Source organism: Schistocerca nitens, chromosome 9 (genome assembly GCF_023898315.1).
Source record: "Schistocerca nitens isolate TAMUIC-IGC-003100 chromosome 9, iqSchNite1.1, whole genome shotgun sequence".
In the NCBI taxonomy this organism is placed as follows: Eukaryota; Metazoa; Arthropoda; class Insecta; order Orthoptera; family Acrididae; genus Schistocerca; species Schistocerca nitens.
In genome coordinates, this window is record NC_064622.1 from 327,472,302 (window position 1) to 327,488,424 (window position 16,123).

The window sequence follows — 16,123 nt, forward strand, 5'->3', positions numbered from 1 at the left end:
GTAAAGTGGGATGAGCCTGGTCAGCCAATATGGTCACATAATCCTGCGACTTTGCATAGTAACCAAGGTTCCCGTAGAATACCACAATAAGCCTTCCCAAATCGTCACCGAACCCCCGCCATGTTTCATTCTTGGGACTCGATCAGAAGTTGGAAACAGCCTGAAACGAGACTCATCCGACCAAATGACTATCTTTTATTGCCCAGATCGAGGTTTTACAGCTTCTGCAACACATTCTCCTCTTACGGTCATTTGCGTCACAGACGAATAGTTTTGGAATTCCAGCTTGTTCTACAATTCCCTGCTTACGCGGTTCCGTTTGTGTTTTGGTAGCTTCGAAAGTCGCGAGTGCGACATTCAGTTCTACAGTTACTTTGAGCTGTCGCCCTCTTCGTCCGTCACGATCCCTCAACACGTACGTTCGTCCGCGGGTTGACTTAGCGGATGATTTCTTCCGCTATCCCTGTATGCGGTACAGATCTGCGATACAGTGTCTCTTGAAACACCAAATACTTCGACCATCTTAGTTACGGAAGCACGTATTATAGGAGCACCAACCATTTTCCCATGTTCGAATTCACTTGGTCCGACATAATGCACTCATAAATACATAGAACGCTGTTCTGACAACGACTGACACTTGAAAAGCATCTAGGACATTTCACAGTTGCCGTTCGTGATAATACTTAAAACAGCGCAACCTGTAGGCTTGGCCAACTTCTGAATTTATGTTCGAGCAAGTATTTCTCACGGTGTTTCCATATTTTCGTCCAACCCCTATAGGTATTATAGGTGCTTGTTGGGTCCAGGACATCCACAATACAAACGCCAGTGAAAAAGAAATACGTTTGGTATAAAATTAATACAGCGCTCGAAGGTCCAACTGTGGTCGTAAGGAAGACGATAAATTGATTAGATTCTTCCACCATGCGGGAACAGAGAGAATAAGCGTAAGTTTTATCTATTTCTTTATACGAAGAAGTAAACAACTACCGGTACGATTAAGTATCTACTATCCTGATTAGTATTAAAAATATACTTTCGTTGCTTACGTTCGTGGTAACTGTAATTACATGGCTGATACATCACTGACATTTTAGAGGTGTTTGATGCAATAACCGAATATGTAAAAATCGTTTTCCCGAAATCACATTGTCTCCGCTCTAACAAACGAAATAGCAGGTCTTATCAAGTTCCGTATGTGACAAGTTGTATGTACATTTTATTAATTGTTCTCGAAAGTGCTCCACATAGGTCACGGCAGCCATCAGGAACCATCAGAGATACAGCAGCTGTTGAATCGCGAAACACATCATCCTCTTGTCGCGGTCAGCATCTCGTGGTGTTGTGTTCACCGTTGTCGGCTTTCGATCACGAGGCCCTGAGTTCCATTACCGGCCGTGTCGGGTATTTTCCCCGCTCGGGACTCGTGTGTGTGTGTGTGTTATCACCATTTCATCATCGACACGCAAGGCGCCGAAGTGTCGTCAAATAAAAATACGTGCACGAGGCAGCCGAACATCCCATATGGTTTCTTCCGGCCAGTAACGCCATAAGGACATTCCATTTTTTGTCGGCGGGACCCTACTGCTGTCGCCGCATCCCGCACCGCTGTCTTCAGACGCCTCTATCTCGCCATTGTTTCTCATTTTCTTCTATTCCTGTTCAGTACAACACTTCTTGGACACTCCTAGCCACCCTTTTCGAGGTGTTTTTCTCCTTCCAGAATATTGCCGTGAAAGTGCTTTCTTTGGTCTTCTGTCTTCTTCCATTCTTTTGACGTTTCCTAACCGTCTTGGCTGTCTTTCTCCTTTTCTATCAGCAATAGTACAATTGGTATGTATCCTTTCCCTTATTTGTTCATTTCTTACTCGGTCAAGTCGAGAAATTGTACATGCTCTTTTCAAAATGACCATTTCTAAACAACTAAGTCTCTTGTTATTGTTTTCTGTGAATTCCAACAACCACTCCTACGACTCGTAAGTGGTTCCACGATGGATTTGTATAACTGCATTTTAACTTTTCAACTCATGTTTGAGGGCCAAATTTTCGGATTGCCGCCTTTCCCAGCCTGATCCGTTGTTCGATATCTCTGTCACATCTTCCATCACGTAATAGGATACTGCCCAGATACGTAAACCCTTTACACACTTTAATTTGGTGTCCGCCAGTGCCCAGATTACTTCCCTGTTCTTGGCAACAGATACTTCGTCTTCTAATATACTTTTCCAAACCCAAAATTTTATATCTTTGCAACATCTTTCCAAGCATGTAAGGTACATCCTCTTCATCTTCTGCTGCATCGACCTGATCACCAGCATAGAGAAGTGTTTACATACACTAGTTCCCTACTTCAATTTCTATGCCTATGCGCTTTCTACACGTACGTCGTAAAGCGTATGCGAGACAGATAGCATCCTTGTTTGAGTCCTCTATTTACTGTGAAGACCTTTCTTTTCACATTTTAATGACACGTTATGCGAACTTGTGGTGGTTTATGACACTTCTTACATTCCTTTTTGGTAATTCGCCTAAACACAGAACCTCGAACAATATCTTTAGTAGCACCGTGTCATATGCTTTCACAAGATCTACGAATAACAAAAGACTGCTTAGATTCCTTTCCAATCTCTTCTGTTTGATCTGTCTTAGAATAAAGATGCTATCAACACACGACCTACCTCTTCGAAAGCCACTTTTTTTCTTCCAATTCAGTTATAATCTTCTCCACTCTTCATTTTAAAACCCTCTCGTACAGCCTGGAAATTCAGGTTGTGACATTTATTCCACGATAATTGCTAGACACTTTTTTGCTTCTTTTTTGTGTATGTGGATTAGATACACTAAGTTTCTCTGCTGGAATTTCCTCCCTATACCACATATATTTGCTACATAACTTGCTTTGATATTCATGCAGAATATTGGAGCCATACCTCACTGTGTCTATTGATAAATTTCCAGGCTCGGGTGATTTCCCAATTTTCATTTCTGTAGGCACCTTCTGAACTTCTTTAGAGACTGTTTTCTCTACCTCTTCACCCTTCTCATCCCTCCCCACTTAGATTCCTTGGGCTCTGTCCTTTCTTCTGTTAGCGAGCCCTGAAAATGCTTCTCTAACATAAATGTCTCCAACTGCTAATAAGCAGTGTGTAAATGTTAACCTTTCTCCACTTATGTCGCTCGTCGGTAGTTAATGCCCAGCTTTTAAATTTGCCCCTCAGTTGTAATGAGAGGCCTGCGAAAAGCGTTAACCGACAAACGCGTCAAGTTTTGGAGTAATGATACGGAAGGCTGGAGTTGCAATTAGGTTTTAAGTCCATTACCTCCATGCGTTTCGTACTTGCTTGGATATTCAGGCACCTACATTCATTTTTCCCTGCACCACTTTTCATGAAAAATTATCTGATCTGAATATCGAACTTAATACCTTACGGATGGCAGTCTATACACGTTTTCTCTAGTGTAATCGTCTGCTCACAGCTACAGGCGAATGATAGTGAACACTGGCGAATTGTCTCTTCGCTTGAGTTCGCTACCATTCGCTCAGTGTGTACAGTTGAAAGCTGAATGTTTCAGTTCACTTTTTACTACAGCAATGTGTGGCTGTCAGAAATTAACAGTCATGAAATTGTTGCTTGCATGTTACTCGACGAAGAGAAAAAAAGTGGAAAAGATGACGTGTATGTTTAGGGTGCAAACAAAATCAGAAAAATATACCGTCTTGGAAAGTTTCATACTCAATTTTTAGATCTGATGAAACGATTGAAGCAAGAACAGGATTGCAGTGGGTGTGGGTGGTGTTGGATTAAGGGGAGAATACATGCTCATATAACTTTCATTTACTTTCTTGTGACAACCTTGCCTTCCAGGAAGCCGTGAGAGACGAATAGAATACGCTACTACTAGCACCAAATTGGAAATAGTTGCAATAATTTAAAAATACGAAACAAAATACATAATATCAATGAATATCCAGTGTACCAATGAAATATTAGCCACTTGTCTTCATTCTTAGAAACCATCGAACACTAGAATTAAGCAACATCAGGCATCAGTTGCAAAAATATTACATGTCACACAGTCACAGTTCAACGCATGTACGATACTATTTGGCACCCAACAGCTTTCCTCAGAACAATTTCAACGTATCTTTAGAGCGCAACTTTATAAATTTTTCCTTAGCATATTACAAATGGCTACTAATGCCAAAACAAAAAGGTCATTAGAAAAACACATTCGACAGTTCAGATTTTCATCTCTCGCGCAATTACAGAAACTAGCGGGAAAAAAGGTTACAAACAACAAGGAGACAGTAGTGACTTGGTCCGAATTTCATGCGTCGCCAACACAGAACCTGAGCCAATATTTCTAATAACACCCTAACCGCTGATAAGCCGAAGCACAATCACATCAAATAAGCCCTAACAGCTCAACCCAAGTCATGCTATGCGTTGTGGGATCCGCATCAGGTGGGACTGACGGATGATATCGAAAAAGTACAAAGAAGGGCAGCTCGTTTTGTATTATCACGAAATAGGGGAGATAGTGTCACAGACATGATACGTGAACTGGAGTGGCAATCATTAAAACAAAAGCGTTTTTCGATACGACGGGATCTTCTCACGAAATTCCAATCACCAGTTTTCTCCTCCGATTGCGAAATCATTCTGTTGGCACTCACCTGCATAGGGAGAAATGATGATCACGATAAAATAAGAGAAATCAGGGCTCGCACAGAAAAATTTAAGTGCTCGTTTTTCCCGCGTGCCGTTAGAGAGTGGAACAGTAGAGAGACAGCTTGAAGGTGATTCATTGAACCCTCTGCCTGTCACTTTATTGTGAATAGCAGAGTAATCACGTGTATGTATATGTACATGTGTTAGGATAATGCAAAAACACAGTTTGCTTGATCGGATCTCTCCACCAGGGAAATTCTACAATAGTATTAACTCAGGTTAACGTTCTTAACTTCACCCGACCACCAAGGACACAAGCATAACTCCTTATATACGACAAGGAATAAAAAACTATAAGTAGTCAGTAACTGACACTTCAAAAGACCAAAACAGCTCTATAACTTAACTAGAAAGCTCAATTACCATAACAACCTAACCAGTTAAGACATTTGTGGACAACTTACAAGTATCTCAAAGGCTTCACTTTTATTTTCAGTGCTATGCAAGGTTCCTTTTCCCGCGCACGCAGACACACACCGAACACTTGCAGCAAGAAAGCCCTACAAGTTCAGAACGCTTGAACTACCGCAGCAGACAAGTTCGTCAATAGACACTGAGTTCACAAAACCCCCAGCGCCTAGAACAAGATGTTCAGATACAATTTAATACCCGAGGCAGAGTGCTTGGAGCAGGCACAATATTTCATCCCAAGCGATCAGACCACTTTGCAGCAAATTATACTCGTCCTTTTCGGTCCAGCTAATTCCGACGTCATTCTGCCCCATCCTCTGTACCGACCGTTTGCCATACATGTCCACGACCCGGACTGTCACAGCCAATGTCCGCATACGTCCTCCTTTCGTCTCACGTCAGCTTGGAGGGACCGTTTATTCATTCCTGGACGACAAACAGACTCCCAGTCGGCTCCTCCTTGCCGAGCGCCGAACTGCCTCGCTTCGTCCACCGCCAGGCGCCATCTTTCACCGCTGGCGGAAAACCGCTGTTCTCCGGCAGCGGGCTCTTCTCGGTTGCCGGACGCTGCGGGAAGTTCAAACACTGTCACTCATTGTGACACCGTAACGTCTCAAGGATAGAAAATGACATAAAAATTGAGACCTGAGTTTCTCCTGGCGTATACAGTTTTCAAACAACTTACGGCAAAGAAACCACGATGAAGTCTCAGTTTCTTTTAAAAAATTTTGTTCCATGACATTCTTTTTACTGTGTGAAAAGTTATGGTGATATTCAGATACAACCAGAACCGGAACTGCTTCTTTTTTTTTTTTTTTTTTTTTTCCTAAATCAGTTGTTGTACGACTGCCACTCTAAAAGAAATGCACTTTTTTTTTCAAATATCCAACTTCTTTTCTACACCTTTGCTGTTAACGGAGCTCATAGAAACATTATTACTTCACAATAAAAGGATGACAGCCAAAAACAGTTGCAGGATAAAATTTTTTTATTAAAATTCTTGACCAAGGTTTCGGTACATATAAATATACCTTCATCAGAAGTAAAACTTTTAAAATTACATCATGCAGTGGAGAATAATAAAACAATTATGCCAAAGGCGTCGTCAGTAATTAAGATATCATCTCCATTTGTATAACACGTGTAATGAGCACAGGGTCAAAGCGAACAGTTTAGCACCATTACTTCGCTTTGACCCTGTGCTCATTACACATGTTATACAAATGGAGATGATATCTTAATTACTGACGACGCCTTTGGCATAATTGTTTTATTATTCTTCATTGCATGATGTAATTTTAGAAGTTTTACTTCTGATGAAGGTATATTTATATGTACCGAAACCTTGGTCAAGAATTTTAATAAAAAAATTTTTATCCTGCAACTGTTTTTGGCTGTCATCCTTTTATTGTGAAGAATTTTAACAGTTTCTGCTGCAGCCATGTTTAAAACCTTGAAACATTATTACCGCTTGTATTCAAATGTAACTGAACCTTTTTTTCGCAAGACGCGCTGTCGTAGCACTTCGCCAATATAGCTGCTGCACTCCTCTGAAGCAACGTATTGTTATAGAATTCCTGTATTGTGAGCACAAAACTGTCAAACATTCACAAGGGATTGAGGTGAGCATCAAATATGCGGTGATGAGGACGAAGATGTGGAAAACGAATGGAAGAAATTCAAAATAGTCATGCAATATGCCCTAGACAAAAATGTTCCGAGTAAGATCTTAATGGATGGGAAAGACCGTCCATGGTTTAATAACCTGTGTTAAAAAACTGCTACGTATACAAAGAGAACTTCACCTCGGATTCAAGAGATGTAAAAACCAAGCTGACAAACAAAATATGAACGAAACGAAAATGAGCGAGAGGAGGGCAATGAGAGAAGTGTTCAATGACTTTGAAAGTAAAACTTTGTCAAGCGCTCTCAATAAAATCCCTAAGAGGTTTTGTTCGTATGTAAAATCATTAAATGGGTCAAAATCATCTGTTCATTCACTCAGTGACAATACTGGCACAGAAACGGAAGATAACAGAGAGAACGTCGAAATACTGAATTCAGTCTTCTGAAACTGTTTGACCGCTGGAGATTGTAACACGGTCCCTCCTTTCAATCGTTGTGCGAACGCCGAAATGGCAGATATTGAGATAAGCGATAGCGGAATAGAAAGAAAACTGCAATCGCTTAGTAGCGCATAGGCGTCAGGACCAGATGAGATGGCCGGCCAGAGTGGCAGAGCGGTTCTAGGCGCTTCAGTCTGGAACCGCGCAACCTCTACGGTCGCAGGTTCGAATCCTGCCTCGGGCATGGATGTCCTTAGGTTGTTACGTTTAAGTAGTTCTAAGTTCTAGGGGACTGATGACCTCCGCTGTTAAGTCCCATAGTGCTCAGAGCCAATTGAACCACTTTGTACCAGATGAGATGCCAGTAAGATTCTGCAAAGACTATGCGAAAGATATTGCTCCCCTCTAGCAGTAATTTATCGTACATCGTTTGAGCGACGTAGGGTACCTAGCGACTGTAAGAAAGCGCAGATCATTACCATTTTTAGGAAGCGCTGCGGGACAGCTGCACAGAACTATAGACCTACATCGTAGTAGAATTATGGAACATGCTTCATGTTTAAGAATTATGACTTTTTGGAGAATGAGAATATCCTCTATAAAAATCAGCATGGATTTGCGCCGTAGACAATGGCGCTCAGGTTGATGCCGTGCTCTTTGACTTCAGGAAGGCACTTCACATCGTTCCGCACTGCCTTTTAGTGAAAAATGCGAACTTATCAAGTGCCGGAGCAGATTTGCGACTGGATTCAAGACTTCTTTGCGGACAAAACTCAACACGTCGCTCTTAACGGAACAAAATCGACGGATGTAAAGATAATTTCCGGAGTACCCCAAGGAAGTGTTATGGGACCGTTATTGTTTACAATACGTATAAATGATCTAGTAAAAAGGGTCGGATGATCTCTAAGGCTGTTCGTAGATGATGTGGTTGTCTATAACAAAGTAGGAACATCACAAGGGACTAACAATTTGCAGAATGACCTCCAGAAACAGGCTCTGGCAGTTAACTGTGAACTTAAATAAATGTAACATACTGCGCATACATCAGAAAAGAAATCAACTACTATACAGCTACACTATTGATGAAAAACCGCTGGAAACAGTATCTACTGTAAAATATCTAGGAGTAACTATCCAGAGCGACAAGTGGAATGACCATTTAAAAGAAATAACGTGAAAAGCAGATATCAGACTCAGATGCATAGGAAGAATCTTAAGAAAATGTATCTCATCCACGAAGGAAGTAGCTTATAAGGCGCTCGTTTGACCGATCTTGAGTTGTTTATCTACCGGGGTCCCTACCACACGGGACTGATAGAAGAGATAGAGAAGAGCGGCACGTTTCGTCACGTGATCGTTTAATCGGCATGAGACCTTTACTGAGATGCTCAACAAAGTCCTTTGACAGACGTTACAAGAGAGGCGTTGTGCATCACTGAGAGATTTACTATTGAAATTTCGAGATAGCACTTTCCGGGAAGAGTCTGACAACATACATCTCGCGTAATGACCATGAGGAGAAAATTATAGTCCTGGCAGAGGCTCGAGTCCTCCCTCGGGCATGGGTGTGTGTGTTTGTTCTTAGGATAATTTAGGTGACGTAGAGTGTAAGCTTTTTTTCTTTTTTTGAGAAAATTAGAGAAATTAGAGCCATTGCAGAGGTTTACCGACAATCATTCTTCCCAGGCGCTATTCGCGAATGGAACAGGGTTGGAGGGCTCAGTTAGCGGTACAAAAAGTACCCTCCACCACACACCATTGGGTGGCTTGCAGAGTATGATGCAGATGTAGAAGAAAGTGCATGGGAACGACGCTGTTGACAGCAGTGCAGGTAGTCGTTAGGCAATCAGATTATTGTGGTGAAAGTGCACACGCCAGTACTCGAGGAACTCCCACGCAGTGTCAGACCGACAACTGCACAATGCTTCACAGTGTGCAGCGTATTCACTGTCTCGTGTTGGCTGGCAGTGTGGAAAATTGACATTTTGTCTCTCTAGAATGTGTCAACATACTGCAACAATATCAGTGATGTGGAAAATAATTTGGATGTTTCAAAAAACATTGTGCATTTCTTTTGGAGTGGCCCTCGTGGTTACTCTATGATATGTTATGTAGAGAAGAGAGATAGAGCGTTAGCTCTTTTTAAAAAAAATTGATTAACGTAATCTGTACACTGCAGCTTTCTCAAAGTATGTCGAATAAAATACTGGATCTGAGACGCGTACGCTTAGTTGAAGTGGCCGTTGACCTCTCTGTGTTCCAATCCAGTTCAGAATTTATTAACATCCACGTTAACTAAATTAGATCAGCCTATAGATGTAAGAACGACCGCCACTTTACTTTTGGTAACAGAATACACTTTTTCTCTACATAATTCCGCAACCTTTAAGCATTTTACGGTGGAATTTAAAACGTTTTCCGGACTACAGGGTCCGTCCATGTTTTGGCACGCTAGTAGGTGGCTCCGCAGCTGCACGCAACGTCCTCCTCATACCCCCCATGAGGCCAAATGTGTTTTGCACCTTGAGACTCCTCAATCTGTTAAGTGTTCTCCAAGTACTGTAGGGTAGGTGTAAACACAACCGATTTCTTCCCTTGGAATGAACCCTTCTAGCTTAGGAGCACTTTCTTGACACAGGAGAACACCTGCCTTGATATGTAATCGTGAAGATAGCTGGAAAAAAAATCTTGACTTAAAGCTACGTGTTGCAGGTGTATCAAGTGATTCTGAGTGTACGATCTGCCTCTTCCGTCCTATTTCTCTCGTCATTCTGCGTGTTATCACTGGGGGTGCTATTCCGGCCCAGGGGTAGATCTTTGGGGCTGAGGTTGGTCTAAGGCACCCCCTAACTGAGCACACTGTTTCGATTGAGGCCGGGTCCTCATGCCTAACGTGGACCAAAGCTCCCCAAATTAGTGTTTCATACTGTTCCACAAGAAAAAAACCTAGCCCAGTTGGTGGGGATTGCTCCGTATGTAGAAAGTCAGGTTTCTCGAGAAGCTGTGGTGCTGCATATATTTCTTTTCAAACCTATACAATATGTTCTATGACATAGGGTGTGATCCAGAGTAATTCCTAGGTATACTGGGGTGTCATAGTGATGAATTTCCTACCCTCTCCAATTAATATTCATTTTAGGGTCACTAGTTTATTAGGTGTAAAGCACATACTTGAGTCCTTTTTTTTTTTTTTTTTTTTTTTTTTTGACTGAGACGGTCCAGATCACAATACTCTCGCAATGTTTCAAGTATGCTGCTTATTTTGTCTTTAACTTCCTCAAAGGTCCTCCCTCGGGCTGTTACAGTTGTGTCATCCACATAGATAAATCGCCTTACATCTCGAAGATCTGGCTGATCATCTGCATACAGGATGTCTCAGAAATATTGCGATAAACTTTAAGGGATTGTAGGAGGTGTCTTGAGGAAAAAAAACGAGGAAAGGAACGCGTTTCCGGAAAATTAATCCAAAGACTCTATACAGCGTCGATGTTATAGACACCGACGCCTGTCACTAGGCTACTCCTGCGGCAGCAAACGGCTTTGTACGCTATCATAGAAGGAACGTCTTGCAATGTCGTTTGTTATTCAAAGATCGCGCCAGATTACCACAATCACCAGTGGAGATGACGGGGCTAACTGCTTTGTAGGCAGGCCTTGTTTCCTATGAATGCGATGTTCTGTTCCTAGGGTGGATGACGGTTTCGTACAAGGTTTTCCATCCGCATTTTTTTTGTCCTGGAACGCTCTAAAATCTCCGATGTGTGTCGGTATACCGGAGAAAAATACACTGAAGTGGAAACCCATGTCCAGAACCTTCACCCACCAAGGCAGCAGATCATCTTCTCCACTAGCGGTCGAGGCAATCAGTCGCGATCACTGGATAACTGGCAACATCGCGAGACATTTTGCCTATGGACCGTCAGCGTAGAAAGTCACATTTGCTGCTGAAAGGATGGCCTAAGGCAGCCGCTCCTAGCATCATGGGATGACGTCTCTGGACACTGGTTCCCATAGTCGGTTTATTCCTCAAGACACCATTTACAATCCCTCAAAGTTTGTCGTAACATTTCTGGGACACGTCGTAGAAATCGTGGAGAATCAATGAGAACGCACAGCATTTAGATAACCCGTTCGTCCGGTTTCTACAGTGTTTCTTCTTACCCTGCAGCATTACGTAGAATCATCTGCAGAAAGAGTGATCATTCTCAGGTCGCGGTCTGTTACGTTATCTCTGGCCTATAGAGCGTGTGCTCCCCTCTGCAGGTGTACCAGACGTCGCAGGGCTACTTCGTGGTGACGCCGGAGCGCCGGAGGCGGCGTCACAGCCACAGCCGCAGCCGGTCGGAGGCGAGCGGGGGTGGCGGCGGGCTGCTGGCGGGCGCGGGGGCGGAAGAGTCGGTGCCGCCGCCCACGCCGGCGTCGGGCCGCCAGATGCTGCTGTCCACCGAGGAGGCGCTGGCGCTCGTGCACGGCGAGATGGCGACGCTGCGCGACGGCGACGTCACGCACCAGGCCGTGCAGACCAACCTCGCCGATGTCGTCTGCGGTGGTGAGTGGGCACGAACGTCCAGCTAACTGAAAATGCTGCTTTTAAGAATGTTGCATATTAATTACAGGGGGATGAATACGTGAATAAATTCAGTGGTGTATAGTACACTACTGGCCATTAAAATTGCTACACCACGAAGATGACGTGCTACAGTCGCGAAATTTAACCGACAGGAAGAAGATGCTATGATATGCAAATGATTAGCTTTTCAGAGCATTCACATATGGTTGGCGCCGGTGGCGACACCTACAATGTGCTGACATGAGCAAAGTTTCCAACCGATTTCTCGTACACAAACAGCAGTTGACCGGCGTTGTCTAGTGCAACGTTGTTGTTATGCCTCGTGTAAGGAGGAGAAATGCGTACCATCACGTATCCGACTTTGATAAAGGGCTGATTGTAGTCTATCGCGACTGCGGTTTATCATATCGCGACATTGCTGCTCGCGTTGGTCGAGATCCAATGACTGTTAGCAGAATATGGAATCGGTAGGTTCAGGAGGGTAGTACGGAACGCCGTGCTGGATCCCAACGGCCTCGTATCACTAGCAGTCGAGATGACAGGCATCTTATCCGCATGGCTGTAACGGATCGTGCAGCAACGTCTCGATCCCTGAGTCAACAGATGGGGACGTTTGCAAGACAACAACCATCTGCACGAACTGTTCGTCGACGTTCGCAGCAGCATGCACTATCAGCTGGGAGACCATGGCTGCGGTTACCATTGACGCTGCATCACAGACAGGAGCGCCTGCGATGATGTACTCAGCGAAGAACCTGGGTGCACTAATGGCAAAACGTCATTTTTTCGGATGAATCCAGGTTCTGTTTACAGCATCATGATGGTCGCATCCGTGTTTGGCGACATCGTGGTTAACGCACATTGGAAGCGTGTATTCGTCATCACCATACTGGCGTATCACCTTTCGTGATGGTATGGGGTGCCATTGGTTACACGTCTCAGTCACCTCTTGTTCGCATTGACGGCACTTTGAACAGTGGACGTTACATTTCAGATGTGTTACGACCCGTGGCTCTACCCTTCATTCGATCCCTGCGAAACTCTACATTTCAGCAGGATAATGCACGACCGCATGTTGCAGATCGTGTACGGGCGTTTCTGGATACAGAAAATGTTCGACTGCTGCCCTGGCCAGCACATTCTCCAGATCTCTCACCAATTGAAAACGTCTGGTCAATGGTGGCCGAGCAACTGGCTCGTCACAATACGCCAGTCACTACTCTTGATGAACTGTGGTATCGTGTTGAAGCTGGATGGGCAGCTGTACCTCTACATGTCATCCAATGTAATCACATGTCAGTTCTAGTATATTTGTCCAATGAATACCTGTTTATCATCTGCAATTCTTCTTGGTGTAGCAATTTTAATGGCTAGTAGTGTACATAAAAATTCGTCACACACAGCAGTCACCTATGGCAGCAAAAATGGATGCATCCTGTTCCAGCAGCAAGTCGAACTGAGCTTGTTTCCACATAGACATGTTTGCGATAGTCTGCCTAAAATATAAATTACAGAGTGACACCAGACCGTAGCGTGCTGGGCACGCTGAGGGATGACTGAGTGGTGGTGACAGGCCGTTTTTCTTTCTTTTTTTTTGCTGATCTCATTTTGTTTGTTATTGATCTTTTGCATGGCTTCCGCCTTGTGGTGCTAAGACGGCCCCTCGCGCTGTTGAGGCCGGCAGCCTCTTTAGGCCACGGCCCTTGACGTCAGCTGCGTTTTGTGCTGCGATGGCGTCCCAGTCGGGAGACTGGCCCTCGGCTGCGCACGCGCCCGCAGTGGCGGCGCGTGGGTCTGCTGGGTACGACGCACAGCCCACTGCACTCGGACAGAACTCGGCCAACGGATGGCGCTGTGGCGCCAAGACTCACTAGGACCTCATCGTCTGTGGCCTCAGGCATGGCCGGCAGGTTGCGAAACGGTGATATCAAGTCACGTGAAGGACTTATTTCAGACAGCAGGTGCAGTCCGGACTCGAACCCGTGGCTGGAGCTGGCGGAGCCAAGTCGACTCTCTGCTGTCCATTGTCGCCCTAGCGTCGTGTTGGTACTACCAGTTCAAAATGGTTCAAATTGCTCTGAGCACTATGGGACTCAGCATCTGAGGTCATCAGTCCCCTAGAACTTAGAACTACTTAAACCTAACTAACCTAAGGACACGGTTCCGGACTGAAGCGCCTAGAACCGCTCGGCCACCGTGCCCGGCGGTACTACCGGCGTCCGGTGAAGACGAGGAATTCCTGCCTTCCTGAAAAGGAGGAAGGAAGATTGGGTTTAACGTCCCGACGACATCGAGGTCACGAGACACGGTACACAAGATCGGATTGTGTCAAAAATGGGGAAGGAAATAGGCCGTGCCCTTTCAAATGAACCATCCCGGCATTTGCCTGGAGCGGTGTAGGAAAATCACGGAAAACTTAAATCTGGATGGCCGGACGAGGGTTTGAACCGTCGTCCTCACGAATGATTATTTCACTAAAACCTGGTGCCTAGTCACGTTGCCATAACAGTAGACTCGTCCTGATTTGGTGACACCTCCCCACTTGTTACACAGTCACCGCTAAGCGACGCCGAGCTCGGCTATCCTCGCTGCGCAGTCCACTGGGGTCTCTCTTATTGCGTCGCGGACGTCGCCCGCTGGCGGCTGCAGAGCCGCGGCTGCTATGTGGCGCTTCGACGCTACATCTCCATACTTTAATTAGATATTAATAATTTCTTGACCGAAGACTGGGTCGCGGCATTACAAAATAAAAACCAGTCATTTCGAAGGCTTTGCTCCGACGTCATCTGGGAATTCCGCTGTTTAGCACACGTGCATTGCATCTTATGCAATTTTGGAAGGACCTAGTGTCTTTGTTGGCTGTAAAACTAACTTTAGTCTTATCAGTAACGGTACTTTCACGATGGTAATGCTTGATTTACTGTTTCTGCTGTAAGAGTTGGTTCAATTACATCTGTTGGTGGTCTTGAAAATTTGAATTATCGTGATATTATTATTTACAGTAACTTCCATGTTGGAGAGGTAGAAAACATAGACTTTGGTAAGGCTCTTCTTATTGTAATAGGCCAATGCCTGCCTTTACACGTGGTGTGTGTGTGTGTGTGTGTGTGTGTGTGTGTGTGTGTGTGTGAATTCCTCAGGAACAAAACCGCTGAGGTCATCGGTCCCTAGACTTACACACTACTTAAACTAAGTTATGCTAAAAACAACACATACACCCAAGCCCGAGGAAGGACTTGAACCTCCGGCGGGAGGGGTCGCGCAATCCGTGACATGGCACTGTAAACCGAGCGGCCGCGCGGCTTTACACGTGGTCATCGTAGCACTGGTGAGGACGAAGATGTACGCCTGGTGTAAGGTTCCTGGTGTCTGTGAACAGGTGACCTTGACTGGTGATTGTACTGTATATTATCACAAGTAAAGTATGCCATGATTTAACCAAAAAAATTACCATTCGAAAAACATTCTGCTACGCTCGCTTAGTGAGGTACAACTTTGTACCTCTATGAAGTACTCTGTGAGTCGCAGCTCGGTTGCGCTTGCACAAGACTAAAGCCGTCGGCACACAGGACGAGGCAGCTAACGTTGACGCGCACGCAGACAGGATATCAAACGCCACGACACGCAGTGCCGTCGGCACAGGGGAAGAGCTGGTTGAATTCATTTTACGCTCTGAACGCACTCCAGCAACGGTTGTCGGATTATTTGGCTGGCAAAAATGGATGGGCATAGAATCCTACCTTAGCACAATTAAAACTAACATTTCCTTTCCTGGCCGTACGCCAGTCATTTTGTTATCTCTGTGATGTACAAAAAGAAAAATGTCCACTCAGGAAAGACATCAGCTTATGCAAGGTCACCAAATCAAACATGCTCACTTCTGACAGAGGACACTCATATTTACATAACATCCAATATTAGAAAAATTCTTTCTATCAATTTCATATTAAACTCCCGGGACCTTTTGAAAAACGCGAAGGTGAAAAAAAAAGTGGTGGCTGAACCATATTACATTACCTGACAGAGCCTTAACCAACTACGCTAAATTAATGCCCACCTAGAGAAGGGCTTTTTTTTGTATTTCACTCTCCGAAATGTTACTGATTCTTCATTCTATTATAAATCGTAATAAGATCGACATGTTTTCAAAAATCTTAAACGGGTCGTTGCCTTAGAACGGCTTTCTCTCATTACACACGAGCTATAACGCGAAAATAAATATGAAAATTCTTTAACCACCAGTATGACTTTTCCAGTCGTTTTACGACGAGAAACGATTCATCTAGAGCATATATTCGCAGGGTGTAGCGTATAACATAAAAACGATCGGATATGAG

At 44.3% G+C, this 16,123-nt stretch overlaps 1 protein-coding gene across 2 annotated transcripts in view; it reads left to right on the forward strand.

Moving 5' to 3' along the window:
• LOC126203336 (mucin-17) overlaps positions 1–16,123 on the forward strand; it is a 401,673-nt gene that overhangs the window by 297,079 nt on the left and 88,471 nt on the right. For both annotated transcript variants that reach the window (XM_049937620.1, XM_049937621.1), the window contains exon 4: positions 11,480–11,765. In XM_049937620.1, the coding sequence (XP_049793577.1) occupies positions 11,480–11,765 (286 nt within the window). The remainder of the gene's footprint in view (positions 1–11,479; positions 11,766–16,123) is intronic.